The sequence below is a fragment of the Myxine glutinosa genome, chromosome 1, assembly GCF_964187855.1.
Source record: "Myxine glutinosa chromosome 1, kmMyxGlut1.1, whole genome shotgun sequence".
In the NCBI taxonomy this organism is placed as follows: Eukaryota; Metazoa; Chordata; class Myxini; order Myxiniformes; family Myxinidae; genus Myxine; species Myxine glutinosa.
In genome coordinates, this window is record NC_136261.1 from 199,371,256 (window position 1) to 199,389,039 (window position 17,784).

The 17,784-nt window shown below is 47.1% G+C and overlaps 1 protein-coding gene across 7 annotated transcripts in view; it reads right to left on the minus strand.

The window, feature by feature from the left end:
* The window catches only part of LOC137433592 (uncharacterized), a 377,223-nt gene that overhangs the window by 295,357 nt on the left and 64,082 nt on the right, over positions 1–17,784 (minus strand). For all 7 annotated transcript variants that reach the window (XM_078782386.1, XM_078782378.1, XM_078782406.1 and 4 more), the window contains 2 exons: positions 8,533–8,651; positions 4,929–5,106 (listed from right to left, as the gene is read on the minus strand). In XM_078782386.1, the coding sequence (XP_078638512.1) occupies positions 4,929–5,106; positions 8,533–8,651 (297 nt within the window). The remainder of the gene's footprint in view (positions 1–4,928; positions 5,107–8,532; positions 8,652–17,784) is intronic.

Here is a 17,784-nt window from a genome sequence, read left to right on the forward strand (position 1 = left end):
TGATTTTGTCCAGGTCTGCAGAGAGTGAGGAGGCTGCAGACTTCCGATCTGAGGGATGAGGAATGGAGCGGCAGAGAGTGGAGTCATCAGCAAAGAGATAGAGAGGATTTTCAAGAGTGTCGGAGAGATCATTGATGAAGACCAGAAAAAGCACAAGGCCCAGAACACTGCCTTGGGGAACTCCAGCCTGAACAGGAAGAGGAGATGAGCGAAACCCATTCAGGCACACGTTGACTACGACTAGAGAGGAAGTCCGCCAGCCATGCGTGGAGATTTCCATTGATACCAAAGGAGGAGAGTTTGGTGAGCAGAGCGGGGTGCAAGACCGCATCGAAGGCACGTGATATGTCGAGGGAGACAGCTCTAATTTCCTGTTTGGCATTGAGGACCTCCATCCATTGTTGAGATAGTAAAAGCAGCATGTCCAGAGTCGAGTGACCTGGTCTGAAACCAAATTGATGATCAGAGATCAAGCCATTGGAGAAGTGGAAAGATTTCATATCCGAATCATTGATGGATTCCATGACTTTGCTGATAATTGGGAGAAGGCTGATTGGTCTGTAGTTGCTAGGATCTGTTTTTGCACCTTTTTTGTGTAAAGTGGTGATGTTGGCTGATTTCCAAGCAGATGGCAGTTGACCTTGAGCAAAAGAGAGGGGGAAGAGAACAGAGAGAGGGAGTGAAAGAGCGGAAGAACAGGATTTTAGGACCCGTGGGCTGATGCCGTCAGGTCCAGTTGCAGAATCAGAGTCGAGGGTTGACAGAAACTTTTCCACCTTGTCAGGAGGAAAGGACACAGAGTCCAGGAGTAGCTGGGTAAGACTGGGTAGGGTGGGTACAGAGAGGGATGGGTTTGGGACACAAGATTTAGAGGCAAACACATAGTTCAGGCATTCAGCTGTTTCACGTGCGGAGTCAGCTGTGTAGCCGTTTGAGGTAAGGGAGGAGATGGAGGGGGAACAAACACCAGAAACAGATTTGACCAGATACCACCAGGATTTGGAAGAGGGAGACAGATAAGAGACTTCAGTCTTGAGAACGGAGAGATATTGTTTCCTGGCTCTCCTGAGCGTGGACACACACTTGTTTCGGGCTTTGTGAAAGGAAATGAGATTTCCTTCCGTTGGATTTGCTTTCCAGGGGACGAAGGCAAGTTGTTTCTGGGCAACAGCCTCACCACAAGATTCCATGTACCATGGACGGGAGGAAGGGTATGACAACTGAAGACTAGATGGGATAAATCTGTGCATGAGAGAGGACAATTTACTTTGGAAGAATTCCCAGGATGAGTTGATGTCAGAGGTGGTAGAGATGGGGGACCAGTCCAGCTGATTGATGGCTGCTTGAAGACCGAGCCAGTTGGCCTGAGTGAAATTCCAGACTCGCCGACGCTGAGGAGGCTCTCTGAGAATGGTCAGAGAGATGTCCATTTTAACAAGCACATGATCAGATGAGCCGATTGGAGCAGAAGAAGAGCAGCAGACATTTTCAGGGAAGTTAGCCATAACCAAGTCCAGAAGAGAAGATGCTCCGTTGACTGAGATCCGGGTCGGGAAATTGACAGATTGTGTCAGTCCCAGTGAGTCGCAGAAGTCCTTTGCTGAGGAGGCATGGCTGGTGAGAGAGGTACACACACCCAGCCAACTGGTACGGTGACAATTGAAATCACCACATATGAGGAAGAGAGAGTTGGGACGAGTCGATAGAAGTTGGTCCATATTATCAGACAGCGAGATGTAGATGGAGTCATCACTGTTTGGTGGACGGTACTACACACATATGAACAAGGGGTGGGAGTTAAGGGGAAGCCGTAGCCAGAGGTATTCCTGGGGGTGAGGTGGAGAGAGGGCAGTGCAGGGCGAGTGAGAAAGAGAGTTTTTGATAAAGATAGCAACCCCACCTCCAGGACGAGGCTCAGGTCTATCATACCGGAGGAGGGAGTAACCCGGGAGAGATACTAAGGAATCAGAGACATCATGAAGGAGGAAAGTTTCTGTTAAGCAGATCACGTCTGGTTTGTCAGAAGCAACCTGTATGGAGAGATCAGTTAAGTTTGAACGAAGGCCCCGCATGTTTGAGGTCCATACCGTTAATGAAGAGGAAGGGGGAGCATCGGATACAGAACACGGGGGAGGAGGGGTAGGGTAAGATGTGGAAGAGGAGGAAGAGGTAGGGAGAGCTGTTGAAGGTGTGTCAGAGATTTCAGAATAGCTTGGAGAAAGGGAAGAATGGGGCGGACAAAAGGTTTGATGGTGATTGGGTGAGGCACAGTGAGGTGCTATTTGAGGAGGGGGAAGAGCGAGGCAGAAGGTTGGGGGAGATGAAGGTGAAAGTTGGAAGGGGGAAGATGCGGGGAGGACGCTTTGAGGAGGAGGGGTGAGGGGAGTTTAGGAGGGAAGGGGAAAGGGGGAGATTTGAAAGGGATGGGTGATGGGGAAGATTTGGAGGGGAGGGGCAAGGGGGAAGATTTGAAAGAGATGGGTGATGGGGAAGATTTGGAGGGGAGGGGTAAGGGGGTAGATTTGGAGGGGAGGGGTGATGGGGAAGTTTTGGAGGGGAGGGGTGATGGGGAAGATTTGAAAGAGATGGGTGATGGGGAAGATTTGGAGGGGAGGGGTAAGGGGGTAGATTTGGAGGGAAGGGTGGATTGGGAAGATTTGGAGGGGAGGGGCAAGGGGGAAGATTTGAAAGGGTTGGGTGATGGGGAAGATTTGGAGGGGAGGGGCAAGGGGGTAGATTTGGAGGGGAAGGGTGATGGGGAAGTTTTGGGGGAGAGGGGTGATGGGGAAGTTTTGGGGGGGAGGGGTGATGGGGAAGATTTGGAGGGGAGGGGCAAGGGGGAAGGTTTGAAAGGAATGGGTGATGGGGAAGATTTGGAGGGGAGGGGCAAGGGGGAATATTTGAAAGAGATGGGTGATGGGGAAGATTTGGAGGGGAGGGGCAAGGGGGTAGATTTGGAGGGGAGGGGTGATGGGGAAGTTTTGGAGGGGAGGGGTGATGGGGAAGTTTTGGAGGGAAGGGGTGATGGGGAAGATTTGGAGGGGAGGGGTGAGATTGGATTTTGAAAAGTGTACGATTAATGGGAAACGAACATTTATTGCAAAAAGAGTTTCTTGAGACCTTCGAGTCAAAAATACGTTTGAGGACGCTGAAGGAGGGGTGGAGTGCTGGAGAGTTTAGGGAATGTATGAAAGAGGCACTGTAAGAGATGGAATTTTTTTTTGGAATGAATAGATTTGGTGAGTAAGTCTAAAGCATCCTTTTATAGAGGAAGAAGAAAAAGGTGTTATAATATATGACAGAATACAGTTCTTCAGGGGAAAGTTTAAACATTTTTAACAACGTGATCATGTGATCACGAACAACGTGGTCGAAGAACGAACGAACAAATAAGAACAACGAATACACGAATTAGAGCAGAGTAGGGAAAAAAATTTGGGGGGTTTTTTTTTTCTGAGTTGAGATTTTAAGCAAGGAAGTATGGGGTGAAAGACTGGGACAAAAAACAGGGAACGGAAGTAATTGCAGCGCAATCGACGAACCGCTGAGAGAAAAACAAGGCCCCAAGGTTGGACCTGGAAACCTACTAGGCCTCAGAATATGTGACACGAATTAACCGACGATTTTGTATGCAGGTACGAAAAATCAACACCGAGAATCTTACCAAAGACACACCACAAGTACACACACCGAAAGACAGATACAGCCACGACAAAAACACAACTGTGAAAAAATTACTTAACTTCGAAAGCGTGAGTGCATGGACAGCCTCGAAAGAAACGTGACCTCCAATCTTGCGCATGCGCACTTTCAAATTCTCAAGAGGAGAAGAGGTCAAGTGATGGTGAAGAATCACTTTAAAAATTCTAATAGCTGGATCCGAATCCGGATCTTCACCAAAATCTAATAATTTCGTCCTTGTCACATACACGACCACTCTGCCAAATTTCGTTTGAATCCGTGCACACCTTTTTGAGATATCTTGTACACAGACAGACAGACAGACAAACAGACAGACAGACAGGGGTGAAAACATAACCTCCATTCACCTTCGGTGGCGGATGTAATAACATTGAATCAACTCGTCCACTAATACTAGTCAACGAATGACATCGAGTCCCCCCCCGCCCCCCCTCCCCAGCCCTGTCTGTGCTCTGTCCCCCAAGTACTCCTCCAGGTCGCACAAGATCTGCCTGCAACCCTCTTCTGGTGAAAATGCCAAAATCAAGACTCTCTGCTCACCTTCACTCTTTCATTCCTCTTTTCTCCCGCATCTGGAACAAACTCCCTCACTCTCTTCAATCCCACTCATCCCTCCAGGTCTTTAAAACAGCTGTTCACCACCATCTCTTATCTTCCCCCATCCAAAACCTTGATCTTTTCTACCCCTGTTAATTCACCCCAGATCCACTTTTCTGAAATACCGTCTTCTTTCCTGGAAGTCCCAGCAGTGTCCATGTGTTTTTTTTTTTTTAACCTCTCCCACCCCCCACCTCCCTTCCCATGCCTCCTCCCCCCAAGCCCTCTACCTCCCACAGATCTCCCGATGTCCCTGCTCTCAAATGTTGTACTTGTGTGCTTCCCCATCTCTCCCCATCTTGTCTCCCTCTCCCTTTATTTCGTCTTATGTGTCCGTTTTTTTTTTTTGTCATCAATGTTAGCACTTACACGAGCCTCGATCTTGTGTACAAAAAAAAACAAAAAAAAAACGACTTCCCCTGCTGCTCCCACAGTGAGCGGGAGTACTCGTAGTTAAGAATTCAGGAGTTTGATGTGGAAAAATTAAATGTCAAGCAAAAGCAGTAAAATTTATAACAATTCTAAGTAAATAATCAGATTGTTATTTTATCATTGGATCGTAACAAAAGCCTTTCAGTTCACAGCAATTCCTCTTCTCCAATAACCTCTGGTTTGTCAGAGCATCTCACCTCCATGGTGTGTTACGAGAGACGTGGTGAACTCAAAGCGAGTAACCTCTCGTGTCCCTTGAGCTAGCAGTGTGATGAGTTGTCCCTCGTACGTAACACCTGCCCTCAGATGTTTAATAGTGTATGTGTTGGTACCAGCAGGGACTGCCACCTCACTCCAGCCTCCTTCAACACCTTTCTATGAGGAACCAGGGAAACCAGAACAATTAATGCATCTCTTGTGCTGCATGAAATTGCTGAAGTAAATATTAACTTACACATACGAGGTAAATAGAAATCTATATATATAAAACACAGTTTGTGTGTGTGTGTGTGTGTGTGTGTGTGTGTGTGTGTGTGTGTGTGTGTGTGTGTGTGTGTAATGTTACCGATAGACTCCTAAACGGAGAGGCTTACGTGCTTGATATTTGGCATAGACATGGCCATTGAGCATGGGACGAACATGGCCGAACTCAAAATATTTGACGATCCATATTTTTTATTCATATTTACCTCAGCGCATTTCAGCACACGGAATCAACGGAATCAGAGCAGGTGGGCACTGATTCGCTCAGAGCGATCACATGATGACGCTATGAACGCTATGAAAAAAAAATCGCTATGACGCTATGAAACGCTATGAACGCGATGACGCTATGAACGATATGATGCTATGACGCTATAACGCTATGAAACGCTTTGAAGCTATGAACGCTATGACGCTATGAAAAAAAAATCGCTATGACGCTATGAAACGCTATGAACGCTATGACGCTATGAACGCTATGACGCTATGAAAAAAAAAATCGCTCGCTTTACCAAGGGGCTCGCTCTCCCCCCGTTCCCCTCCCCTCCCCTTCCCCCTCCCCCTCCCCTCCCCCGCCCGGCAATGCCGGGTACTTCTGCTAGTACTGCATAAATAGAACGGCACTCAGTCGAAAGCATACCTCCGCCTGGTTGGTCATATCACTCAATGGTGAAGAATCACTTAAAAATTCTACTAGCTGGATCCGGATCTTTACCAAAATTGAATCGATTCTTCCTTGTCACACACACAACCTGTCCAACAAGTTTCGTCCAAATCCATTCATAATTTTTTGAGATATCCTGCTATGTATCGTTTTTGGCCCTATATCCCAATGGTGAAGAATCATTTAAAAATTTCGAGTAGCCGGATCCGAATCTGGATCTTCACCAAAATCTAATAATTCCGTCCTTGTCACATACGCTAAATCTCTGACAAATTTCGTCCAAATCCGTCAACATTTTTTTGAGATATCTTCTTCACCAACAGACAAACAGACAAAGGTGAAAACATAACCTCCATCCACCTTTGGATGTTCCAGCATCTAAAACACTAGGTAATTATACAGTACAGTCAGACCCCGCTATTCACGGAATCCGTGCATTCACGTTTGACAAAATGCGACATGTTTCTCTATTCGCGGAAAAGTTTCACGGGTTTTTTTCTATTCGCGGCCGTATTCCGCGAAATTGCGGGGGTTTTCCACCAGCTGCTAGCTTGGCACATTTATAAAACCCATCTTTCACCAGCCAGGCAAAAATCAGCTGGACGTGCGTATGCAAAAAAAACATCTTGCACAAGCCGTGAGCATGATCTGCTTATACATTCACTGCTGTGTAATTTGCGTTTTCATGGCTTCCGTGGCCATGAATTTTAGCCGCACTATAAGCGAGCTTCGCGGGATATCTCACCAGATGTACATGATACAAGTCAATCCCGCAAATTATAGAATGCAAACGCTTCATTAAATCTATCATTGAAATTAGCAGATTGGCTCAATACGGCATCATCTGATGACATCCCCCACAAACAATGGGCAGAGTACCACCCGCAACTACCCACAATGCTCGCAATCCTAAATATACAGATTGTGTCCTCAATCTTGATCATTGTTCTCATCCCTTGCTTTGACCTGTGTTTTTGACTCGCTTTGCTCATCGTTCAATCATGGCTCCCAAGCACAAGAACAGTGCCAGGGATGCGTAGACTACCAAGTGGCAGAAGAAAGTGATGTGCCTGAGCCAGAAAGTGGAGCTGCTCGACCAGCTTTCGAGAGGAGAGAGTGCGGCGTCTCTTGGCAGGCATTACGGCGTCAACGATTCCACCGTTCGCTACATACGGAAGAAGGAGAAGGCGATTTTTGACATCAGCGAGCGCTGTATCATGTACGAAAGTGGTCAACCATGTCCAGAATGTCCACATATAAAAGATGGAGAAGGCTCTCAGAATATGGATCGAGGACAACACGCAGACGAGGGACTTCATGCTGAAAACAATGATGCTGAACCGTTCCCTAAACCCGCTCACCGAGGAGGGGTTGGAGGCCATTCCAAAGGTTTCTGAGGAGGAGGAGGCGGGGGCGGGCAGTAATGAGGCGAGGTGCCGAAGTCCAAACTCACAGACCAGTTCCTGGCCAGGGTGCTGCAGGACATGCGGGCAATTGTCGACAGGGTGCAAGACGCTGACCCAGTCGTGGAGAGGTACCTCAAGTTCAAGAGGGGCTTGGATGATGCACTGCTCCTATACAAAGAGCTACATCAGAATGTTGGGCAATCTGTCAGGCAGCTCCCCATCACCTATTTCTTCAGCCCTGCCCCCAACACATCAAGACAATCAACACCCTCTCCTGCCTTTCTCTCAGAGTCCTCACCAGCATCCTCACCTTCTCCTACCTCTCCTGGTTCTCTGTTAGTGCACAATTTTGCTGCACCATCATTTGGGTCGCCCTCAAAGTTCGAGGAATACATGGGATTTTAATTCATCACCATCATCATCATCATCTCGATCACCACCATCATCATCATCATTTGAAATTTGTGTGTTTGTGAAAGAAAAATTGTAAACGGTACATGATGTGTTTTTTTTTTAACTTTCACAGTACGGTATGATTAAGCTGGTTAAGCACTTTTAATAAACTGTAAGCGCGTTCCTTCAATAAATTGGAAATGGTACATGGTGTTGTTTTTTTGTTTTTTTTGTAGGCATTTTTTTGTGAAACTGTATTCCTGTGCATTTGCGGTCGAAAACATTTTAAACTTTTAAAGTTTTCCTCTATGAATGAGGAACTGCCGGGAATCTATAATGTATCCCCTTTTCCCCATTGAAACAATGCCACGGCATACATTCACGGGATTTTCATCGACCTTCGCCGATTATCGTTGACATTCTCAGGACATGCCTAACCATTCGCAGATTTTGCCTCACCATTCGCGGTTTGTTCTTCCCTATTCACGGATTTTCGCGACTTGGGAACCTATCCCCCCTTTTTCCATTGAAACTATGCCCCGCTATTCGCGGTTTCGCTATATGCGGATTTTCCAAGAACGTGATCCCAGCGAATAGCGGAGTCCCACAGTACATAATTATCAGTATCTGATTTTACTTCTCTAGTCGAGCATAAAATCAGTGTACAATACAATTAATATTGATCATAAGAGATATTCTTTCTGAACCAAATAAATCTTTCATAAACATCTTGCAGGCAAAAACTAAATGTTTAAGACCAAATACCTTTCCTGGAAACGGCGACTATCAAGAATGCATAATAGTAGTAACTCAGTTCACAAAAACTGCTTTAAGGTATTTCAGCTGCAGGCTTACCGGTTTCCATTTAAGGATGTAGCCGGTAACATGTGGAAGGTTGCCAGCATCCCATTGAATTGGGTGTGAATTAGCTTGAAAGGGATCAGTCACAAAGACATGAGTTGGCCTTGTGACATCTGAGGGAGGAAACAAAGTCCAGAAAGGAAAAGATAATGAGGTAAAAGTGGAAACATTTCTACCTATAAAAGGCAAAAAGATACATCTATCTCTATATATTTATTTATTATATATATATATATATATATATATATATATATATATATATATATATATATACATATATATATATATATATATATATATATATATATATATATATATATATATATCAGTCACTATGCGACCTTCATATCATCAGTGGAGAACCGCCAGCAAGGTGTCCCATACAGCTGCTGCTGCACCTTGCTGGGAGCGATACGCACCGCCTGCCACGCGGTGACGTTATCTCTGGTATCCACTCATCATATGGAGTCGACCTATACATACATCTGTCTCTCTATCTGTCCATGTCTCTGTCTCTCTCTCTCTGTATGTGTTCTACACACAGGCACATATTTTAATTTACAAACTCAGGGTACAATTACAACTTTGTGTGTAGGGGGGAGGGGGGGTAACATGTCGGCTTCATGCAGAGGTATGGGGTGCTGAGGGAAAGTGGGAGGGGGGGGGGGGTGGCAGGGGAAATTCTCTGTGCAAATCTGTACTGTGTAGCACCGTGGCACAGGGTATCACAATCTCCTCTTTACCTGGGCAACACTGAGGACAAAGCACTCTTCGCACGAGTAAATTTGTCCTTCTCCCCTCCACCTCCCTATTCCCCCCTGTGTTCCCCCCTCCTCTCCTCTCTCTCTCCCTCAAACCTCTCTCCTCCTCCCCCACCCCCCACCCCCAGATTAATTCAGCTAATTCAAAATAATAATAAAAAAATAAGAGTAATAACATCCAGTTGTGGCTAAATAGTATTATTACGTTTATGGGGGGTAGGTGAAAGCATACCGTAGCAGAGGTAGAACTGTACAGGATGTAGCTTGGACCATGGACACGTAGAAGAAATCTCGATGTACAGTAAGTAGGAAATTGTAGCTTAAGGTTGTTTAATTATTCTTCACATGGGGTTGAAGCAGTGCTAATTAGTGGTAAGGATTACGGGTAATTTTCTCCAGCGCATGCTTTACCTCTCTAATATTTCCCTTCACGTTTTGCTGCCATGCCGGCCATGAAAGCCACCGTTAAATTACATTTACAAGCCAAGCCAGCTGGCCCTATGAACACTTACAGCAAAAGGCCACGCCCCCAGAGTGGTATGATTGGGGGTAGAGAAAGAGCCGGCAGGCCACCCCCCCTGAGGGACGTGATTGGCCCAGAGCAGCGTGAGGCGTTTTGAAAGGAGCTTCGTGATTGGGCGGGAGGACGTCACGAGAGCTGGAGCTGGAGGAAGGGGCGATTATCTTTTTGCTCAAACAAGACGCTCACTTTTTGTTCTGTTGGCGTCGTGGAGTTTGTGGGCTGTGGAAGAGAGTGATCGGAGAGAGAGAGAGAGCGCAGACTGCAGCTCTTTTCTTTGGTGGGCTGGAGGCTATGCTGTACATCCCTAAGCGGTGGAGGAACCTAAAAGAAAACGTCTTGACTTCTCACCACACGTTTGTGGTGCCGTCAGGCGCGATGCTGCGCCATCTTGTGCCAGGTTCCTGCAGGAGGGACATCGAACTCTGAGCCTCGTCCCCAGCTGCCAACCTCGCATAAGGACCCGTTGGACAAGATAAGTGCCGGCTGGCAAGAAGGAGATTTTGTTTTCTTTTATCTTTCCCCCTGTGTTTTTGTGACTGAATGGAGACGTCTCAAAACTTAGATGTCTCACAAATTTAGCTTACCTCAGTAGGAATTTCAATTAGTTTACCTCAACATTTATTTGGTCCTGCTTTATTTTCAATAAATTATTTGATCGTTGAATTAATTGTGGTGTTTGCATGTTTTGTGGTTTTGGAATAAACCCATTTATCGTTTAGATAAACCCCTCGCAGCCTTCCATGTCACACGCGTGATAACCACCATAATTGGGTGCCGCCTCAGAAGATAAAGCAGTTCGGCTATCCATCATCAGGCGATCTTAATAGTCGGTGACATGACAGTATGCTTCTCTTAATAGTAGAAGTACTACTTACACCATTAACACTTCAATGGTCTGAATTCCACTTCATTGTAGGTTCCACCATACAAGATTTTCCTCCTCATACCCATCTATCCTCCTGAGCTAAATTTTCTGCAACCCCACCTTTCTCATGTCCCTCTCCACCACCTCCTTCCACCTCACTGTCCACCTCAGCCCCTTCTCCTGCCAATTACATCCATATCAAAAACCTGCCTGACTACATTATCCTCTTGAGTACTCGTACATGCCCCAACCAATGCCGACATGCTTGTCATGCCTTTTTGCTAATGCCACCTCCTGATTTAATCATTGCTCTTCCTTTACCTCATGTACTGTATATCCCCATCAACCCTTTCAGGATCCACATCTCTGTCCTCTGCAGGGATCTTTATCCTCTTCCTTTAACAAGGCCCGAGCTCCCACTCCATGCAAGAGAACTGATCTTATCGTTTTGTAAATCTTTAGCATAATGCTTCTCAATGATTCCTGAAATGCCACTTGATGCATTTTAATGGGGAGACAACACAATTTCTTCAGGCATTCTCCATTAATTGGCCGTTATCATTTAATCCTGGTTCTATACTTTTCTTCCTCCACTTATTTTTTTCATCACATCGAAGCAAGTCGATGTAGTTTGTTTTATAATACAAATAAATTTTGGATTTACATAATTTATTATTATGCCTCTGCCCCCGAAGGTGGCCACAGGCATTATGTTTTCAGGTTGTCCGTTCGTCTGTCCGTCAGTCTGTCCGTCTGTCTGTACGTACGTACGTATGTACGGTACGGGCTAAACATCGTTTTTCTCAGAGTACGGGCTAAACCTCATTTTTCTTAGCAACCACATGTCCGATTGAAACGAAACTTTGAGGGAAGGAGCGACACTCATGCAGAATATGTTTCTGATAATTGTGACGTCATAGGCCACGTGGTATGGCAGCCATCTTGGATTAAACGCAAATGGGTCTCACTATCTGCCCCAAAAAGGGGACCAAAAAACAACAACAACCACGGTCCCCGAAAAAGGCCAACCCCCGCTTTGCGGGGAAAAATGGCCTCTAAAGGTGTTTTTTTTATCTGCCATGATCTTTCCTGGGAAAACCACATTTCCAAGCTGGCCTCCAAAGCCAGTCACCGACTGGGCATCCTCCGTCGTGCAAAGTCCTTTCTGGGCATTTCTGAGCTCCTCGTCATATACAAAGCTTTCATCCGCAGCTCAATGAAATACTGTTCTCCCCTCTGCGCTGGTGCTCCTGCCTCATACCTAGCTCGGCTTCACGTGCTTGAAACCAAAGCTTTCAGAATCATTGGAATCTTCCACGATGAAGCTGATTCTGAGGGCCATTCTCTCTCTCACTGCAGGCAGGTTGGTGGTCTTTCTGTCCTCTACTGACTCCTCTCCGGCCTTGCCCCCGCCCCCCCTGCTCTGTCTGCGCTCTGTCCCCTAAATATTCCTGCAGGATGCACAAGATCTACCAGCATCCCTCTTCTGGTGAAACTGCTAAAATCAAGATTCTGCTCACCTTCACTCCTTCATTCCATTTTTCTCCCGCCTCTGGAACAAACTCCCACACTCTCTTCAATCCCTCTCCTCCCTCCAGGTCTTTAAAACAGCTATTCATCACTATCTCTTATCTTCCCCCATCCAAAACCATGATCTTTTCTACCCCAGTTAAAGCAACCCAAATCCGCCTCTTTCAATCCTCAACTTCTTTCCTGAAATTCCTTGAAGTGTTCATTTGCTTTATACCGTGTACCCCTCTCTCCTCCCCCAGCCCTCCCCCTTCCACAGATCTACCGACGTCCCTGTTCTCTCCTGTTGTTGGGCTTGTGTGCTTCCCTCTCCCTCCCCATCTTGTCTCCTGCTCCCTTCATTGTATGTTTTATGCGTCTGTGCATGTTTTCATGTTCAATGTGTTAGCTCTTACACGAGCCTCGATTCTGTATACAAAAAAACAAAAACAAAAAAACAATGCTTGGAAACTGCCGAATGGAAAAATTAGAAACTTGGCACATTGTCAAGTACTCCCACTGGGGAACGAAAGCATGATAATGATGACATCATCAGTGAAGTGGTATACCAGCCATAAATGTGTACTGCTCTCACCAGCCATGGCTCTACAGCAAAGGACTTCTGTGACTCACTGGGACTGACACAATCTGTCAATTTCCCGACCCGGATTTCAGTCAACGGAGCATCTTCTCTTCTGGACTTGGTTATGACTAACTTCCCTGAAAATGTCTGCTGCTCTTCTTCTGCTCCAATCGGCTCTTCTGATCATGTGCTTTTTAAAGTGGACATCTCTCTGACCATTCTCAGAGAGCCTCCTCAGCGTCGACGAGTCTGGCATTTCACTCAGGCCAACTGGCACGGTCTTCAAGCAGCCATCAATCATCTGGACTGGTCTCCCATCTCGACTGCCTCTGACATAAATTCTTCCTGGGAATTCTTCCAAAGCAAACTGCTCTCTCTCATGCACAGATTTATCCCATCTCGTCTTCTGTTGTCTTACCCTTCCTCCCGTCCATGGTACATGGAATCTTGTGGTGAGGCTATTGCCCAGAAACAACTTGCTTTCGTCTCCTGGAAAGCAAATCCAACGGAAGGAAATCTCATTTCCTTTCACAAAGCCCGAAACAAGTGTGTGTCCACCCTCAGGAGAGCCAGGAAACAATATCTCTCCGTTCTCAGGACCGAACTCTCTTATCTGTCTCCCTCTTCTAAATCCTGGTGGCATCTGGTCAAATCTGTTTCTGGTGTTTGCTCCTCCTCCATCCCCTCCCTCACCTCAAATGGCCACACGGCTGACTCCGCACGTGAAAAAGCTGAATGCCTCAACTCTGTGTTTGCCTCTAAATCTTCTGTCCCAAACCCATCCCTCTCTGTACCCACCGTACCCAGTCATACCCAGCTGCTCCTGGACTCTGTGTCCTTTCCTCCTGACAAGGTGGAAAAGTTTCTGTCAACCCTCGACTCGGATTCTGCAACTGGACCTGACGGCATCAGCCCACGGGTCCTAAAATCCTGTTCTTCCGCTCTTTCACTCCCTCTCTCTGTTCTCTTCACCCTCTCTTTTGCTCAAGGTCATCTTCCATCTGCTTGGAAATCTGCCAACATCACCGCTTTGCACAATAAAGGTGCAAAAACAGATCCCAGCAACTACAGACCAATCAGCCTTCTCCCAATTATCAGCAAAGTCATGGAATCCATCATTGCTTCAGATATGAAATCTTTCCTCTTCTCCAATGGCTTGATCTCTGATCATCAATTTGGTTTCAGACCTGGACACTCTACTCTGGACATGCTGCTTCTGCTTTCTCAACAATGGATGGAGGTCCTCAATGCCAAACAGGAAATTAGAGCAGTCTCCCTTGACATATCACGTGCCTTCAATACGGTCTGGCACCCCGCTCTGCTCACCAAACTCTCCTCTTTTGGTATCAATGGAAATCTCCACGCATGGCTGGCGGACTTCCTCTCTAGTCGTAGTCAACGTGTGGCCCTGAATGGGTTTCTCTCATCTCCTCTTCCTGTTCAGGCTGGAGTTCCACAAGGCAGTGTTCTGGGCCCTGTGCTTTTTCTGGTCTTCATCAATGATCTCTCTGACTCTCTTGAAAATCCTCTGTATCTCTTTGCTGATGACTCTACTCTCTGTAGCTCCATTCTTCATCCCTCAGATCGGCAGTCTGCTGCCTCCTCACTCTCTGCAGACCTGGACAAAATCACAGACTGGGCAAACAAGTGGAACATGTCTTTCAATCCTGACAAATCTCACACTCTTACGATGTCTCTCCGAAAAGACCGACTGGACAACCCTCCCATCCACTTTCTGAATAATCCTCTCCAAGAAGTTCTGTCACTCAAGCTTTTGGGTCTCACTATCTGCCATGATCTTTCCTGGGAAAACCACATTTCAAATCTGGCCTCCAAAGCCAGTCGCCAACTGGGCATCCTTCGTCGTGCAAAGTCCTTCCTTGGCACACCTGAGCTCCTCACCACATACAAGGCTTTCATCCGCAGCTCAATGGAATACTGCTCTCCCCTCTGGGCTGGTGCTCCTGCCTCACACCTAGCTCGTCTTCACGCTGTTGAAACCAAAGCATTCAGAATCATTGGAATCTCCCGCGATGAAGCTAACTCCAAGGGCCTCTCACTCACTCACCGCAGGCAGGTTGGTGGTCTTTCCATCTTCTACCGACTCCTCTCTGGCCTTGCCCCCCCAGCTCTCTCTGGGCTCTGTCCCGCAAATATTCCTACAGGTCGCACAAGATCTGCCTGCAACCCTCTTATGGTCAAACTGCCAAAATCAAGACTCTCTGCTCACCTTCACTCCTTCATTCCTCTTTTCTCCCACCTCTGGAACAAACTCCCTCACTCTCTTCAATCCCACTCCACCCTCCAGGTCTTTAAAACTGCTGTTCACCACCATCTCTTATCTTCCCCCATCCAAAACCTTGATCTTTTCTACCCCCGCTAATTTCACCCCAATTCCACTTTTTTGAAATACCAACTTCTGTCCTGGAAGTCCTTGGTGTCCTTGTGTTTTATACTTCTCCCTCCACCCGCCCCCCCCCCCCCCCCTTCCCACGCCTCCTCCCCCCAAGCCCTCTCTCTTCCACACATCTCCCTGCTCTCAACTGTTGTGTTTGTGTGCTTCCCCTTCTCTCCCCATCTTGTTTTCCGCTCCCTCTTTTTGTGTGTTTTGTTTGTCTGGTTGATTTGTTTGTGAAGTAAATGTTAGCTCTTTCACGAGCCTCGATTCAGTATACAAAAAAAAAAAAAAAAAAAAAAAAAAATGTTTTATTGGAATGCCTTGTCGTAAAAATCTGAAATTGAATGCATGTGATCGATGAACCATTTGTATTGAAATATTAAATTTATGACAACATAGGTTACATGGTTTGGCAGCCATATTGGATTTAACCTTAAACTTGTTTGTGTCCTTCCCCCTCTCTCCCCATCTTGTCTACCGCTCCCGATGTTATTTGTTTTATGTGTCTGTTTGTCTTTCTGTGTGATTAATGTTCGCTCTTTCACGAGCCTCGATCTTGTATACAAAAAAAACAAACAAAAACAAACAAAAAAAAAAACCTTAAAAAAACATCTCAGAAACCACCAAATCGATTGACTCGAAACTTTACTACGTGTGCCATTGACTAGGCATGGTGATTAAAAGCTGATCACAAAAACGTCATTGGTCACATGGTGTGGCAGCCATATTGGATTGAAGGAAAATATTAACTAATTATATCTCTGAATCCACTTACCCGATCGATGCAAAATTTTACAATTGTCATCGAACATCATTGTTGCATATAGTTTGAAAATGATGACATCGTAGGTCACATGGTTTGGCAGCCATCTTGCGTGGAAAAACAAACCTTAATCTGATCAACATAAAACATCACAAATGTGATTCCCTTTCCCATACATATGTAGAGTTTACATTTTTGATGTCATATGTCACATGGTTTGGCAGCCATATTAGCTTGAACGCCGATATTTTTAAAAATCCCTTCTACAAAACAGCTTCACCAATCGATGTGAAACCTGTCCTGTTTGGTAAAAATGTGATACTTGAGAGCAGCTGAAGGGATTTAAATCAAACTTGTTTATTTTTAGGACAGTCAACGAGGGCATATACCCGTTGTTACCGACAGGGACTATGCTGAAGCATATTGGCAACACAGTCGCATTGCACTAGTTTTCCATTTGACTGGTAGAGCTTAACACGCTACCAAAAATGCTTTTTTTCCCACATTTTGTGCTGTTGATAGTACCCCGCTATACTTGAATGTATTGGTTGTGGCGATAAAATTTGTTCAGATCATTACTTAATGACCTCTTATATCTCCCCATCGTAATATATAGCATTGTGGCGGACACAAAAGCCCACTGGCGTGGTGACATCATTCCACGCACCGAGTGGGCGGTGGCCACGCCCGAGGGGTAGGCGTGGCCTCATGATATACCCCGGGCGACCAGCCCGGAGGAGTTTAGTGTTACAGTGTAGTCTTACAATAAAGACGTTTATATGTTACCGCTTGTCCGCTTCCTCCTTGCTCACAAGCAGCGCGCGTAACTCCGCGCTTTACTGGTGACCCTCGACGTTGGATCTGCCGGAGCGATCCTTCCACACGCGACGCCATCGCCATGGCCGCCTTCGTCAAACTTCCGGAATTTTGGGAGGCTCAGGCCGAAGTCTGGTTCGTCCAGGCCGAAGCCCAATTTCAGCTTCGGCACCTCACCGGCGATGACACGCGCTACTGCCACGTCGTCGCCTCCCTCGGGCCCGGCACGGCCGCTCGAGTTGTGTCCGTCCTTCGCCACCCACCGGACGGCCACAAGTACGAGGCACTCAAGCGGCTACTCCTAGCCACGTTCAGCCTCACGGACGACGCACGGGCCGACCGCCTCCTGGATCTCCCCGAGCTCGGTGAGACGCGCCCGTCGGTCCGAATGGACCATATGCTGTCACTGTTGGGCGACGAAGCCCCCGGTTCGCTATTCCGGGCGCTTTTCCGTCGCCAACTTCCAGCGCAGGTTCGCCTCGCGTTGGCCGGGACCGGGCTAACGGAACCCCGAGCATTGGCGGCCGAGGCGGACAAGTACTTCGCCGCTTCGGACACGCGGGCGAGCGTTGGCGTGGCCGTCACGGCCTTCGACGCTGATGTTCCACAGCATCATCTTCTACAGCACGCTGATGTTCCACAGCATCATCTTCTACAGCACGCTGATGTTCCACAGCATCATCTTCTACAGCACGCTGATGTTCCACAGCATCATCTTCTACAGCACGCTGTGGTTCAGCAGCATGCTGATACGCACCTCGTGAACGCCGCCACGCCCCGCCCACCGCCGCGGCGAAAACCGCCACCGCGGGGAAACCCGTCGACTCCACCGGCCTGGCGGAGCCAGCCGCACTCCTCCAGCTCCACCACCTGGTGCTGGTTCCACGCCAAGTTCGGCCACGAAGCTCGGCGGTGTCATCCGCCGTGCTCCTTCAACGGGTCGGGAAACGCCCGGGCCGGCGCTCAATTGTGGCGATGAGCGCCGGCCGTTCGAGCAGCCTGCTGTTCATAACGGACACCTTCTCCGG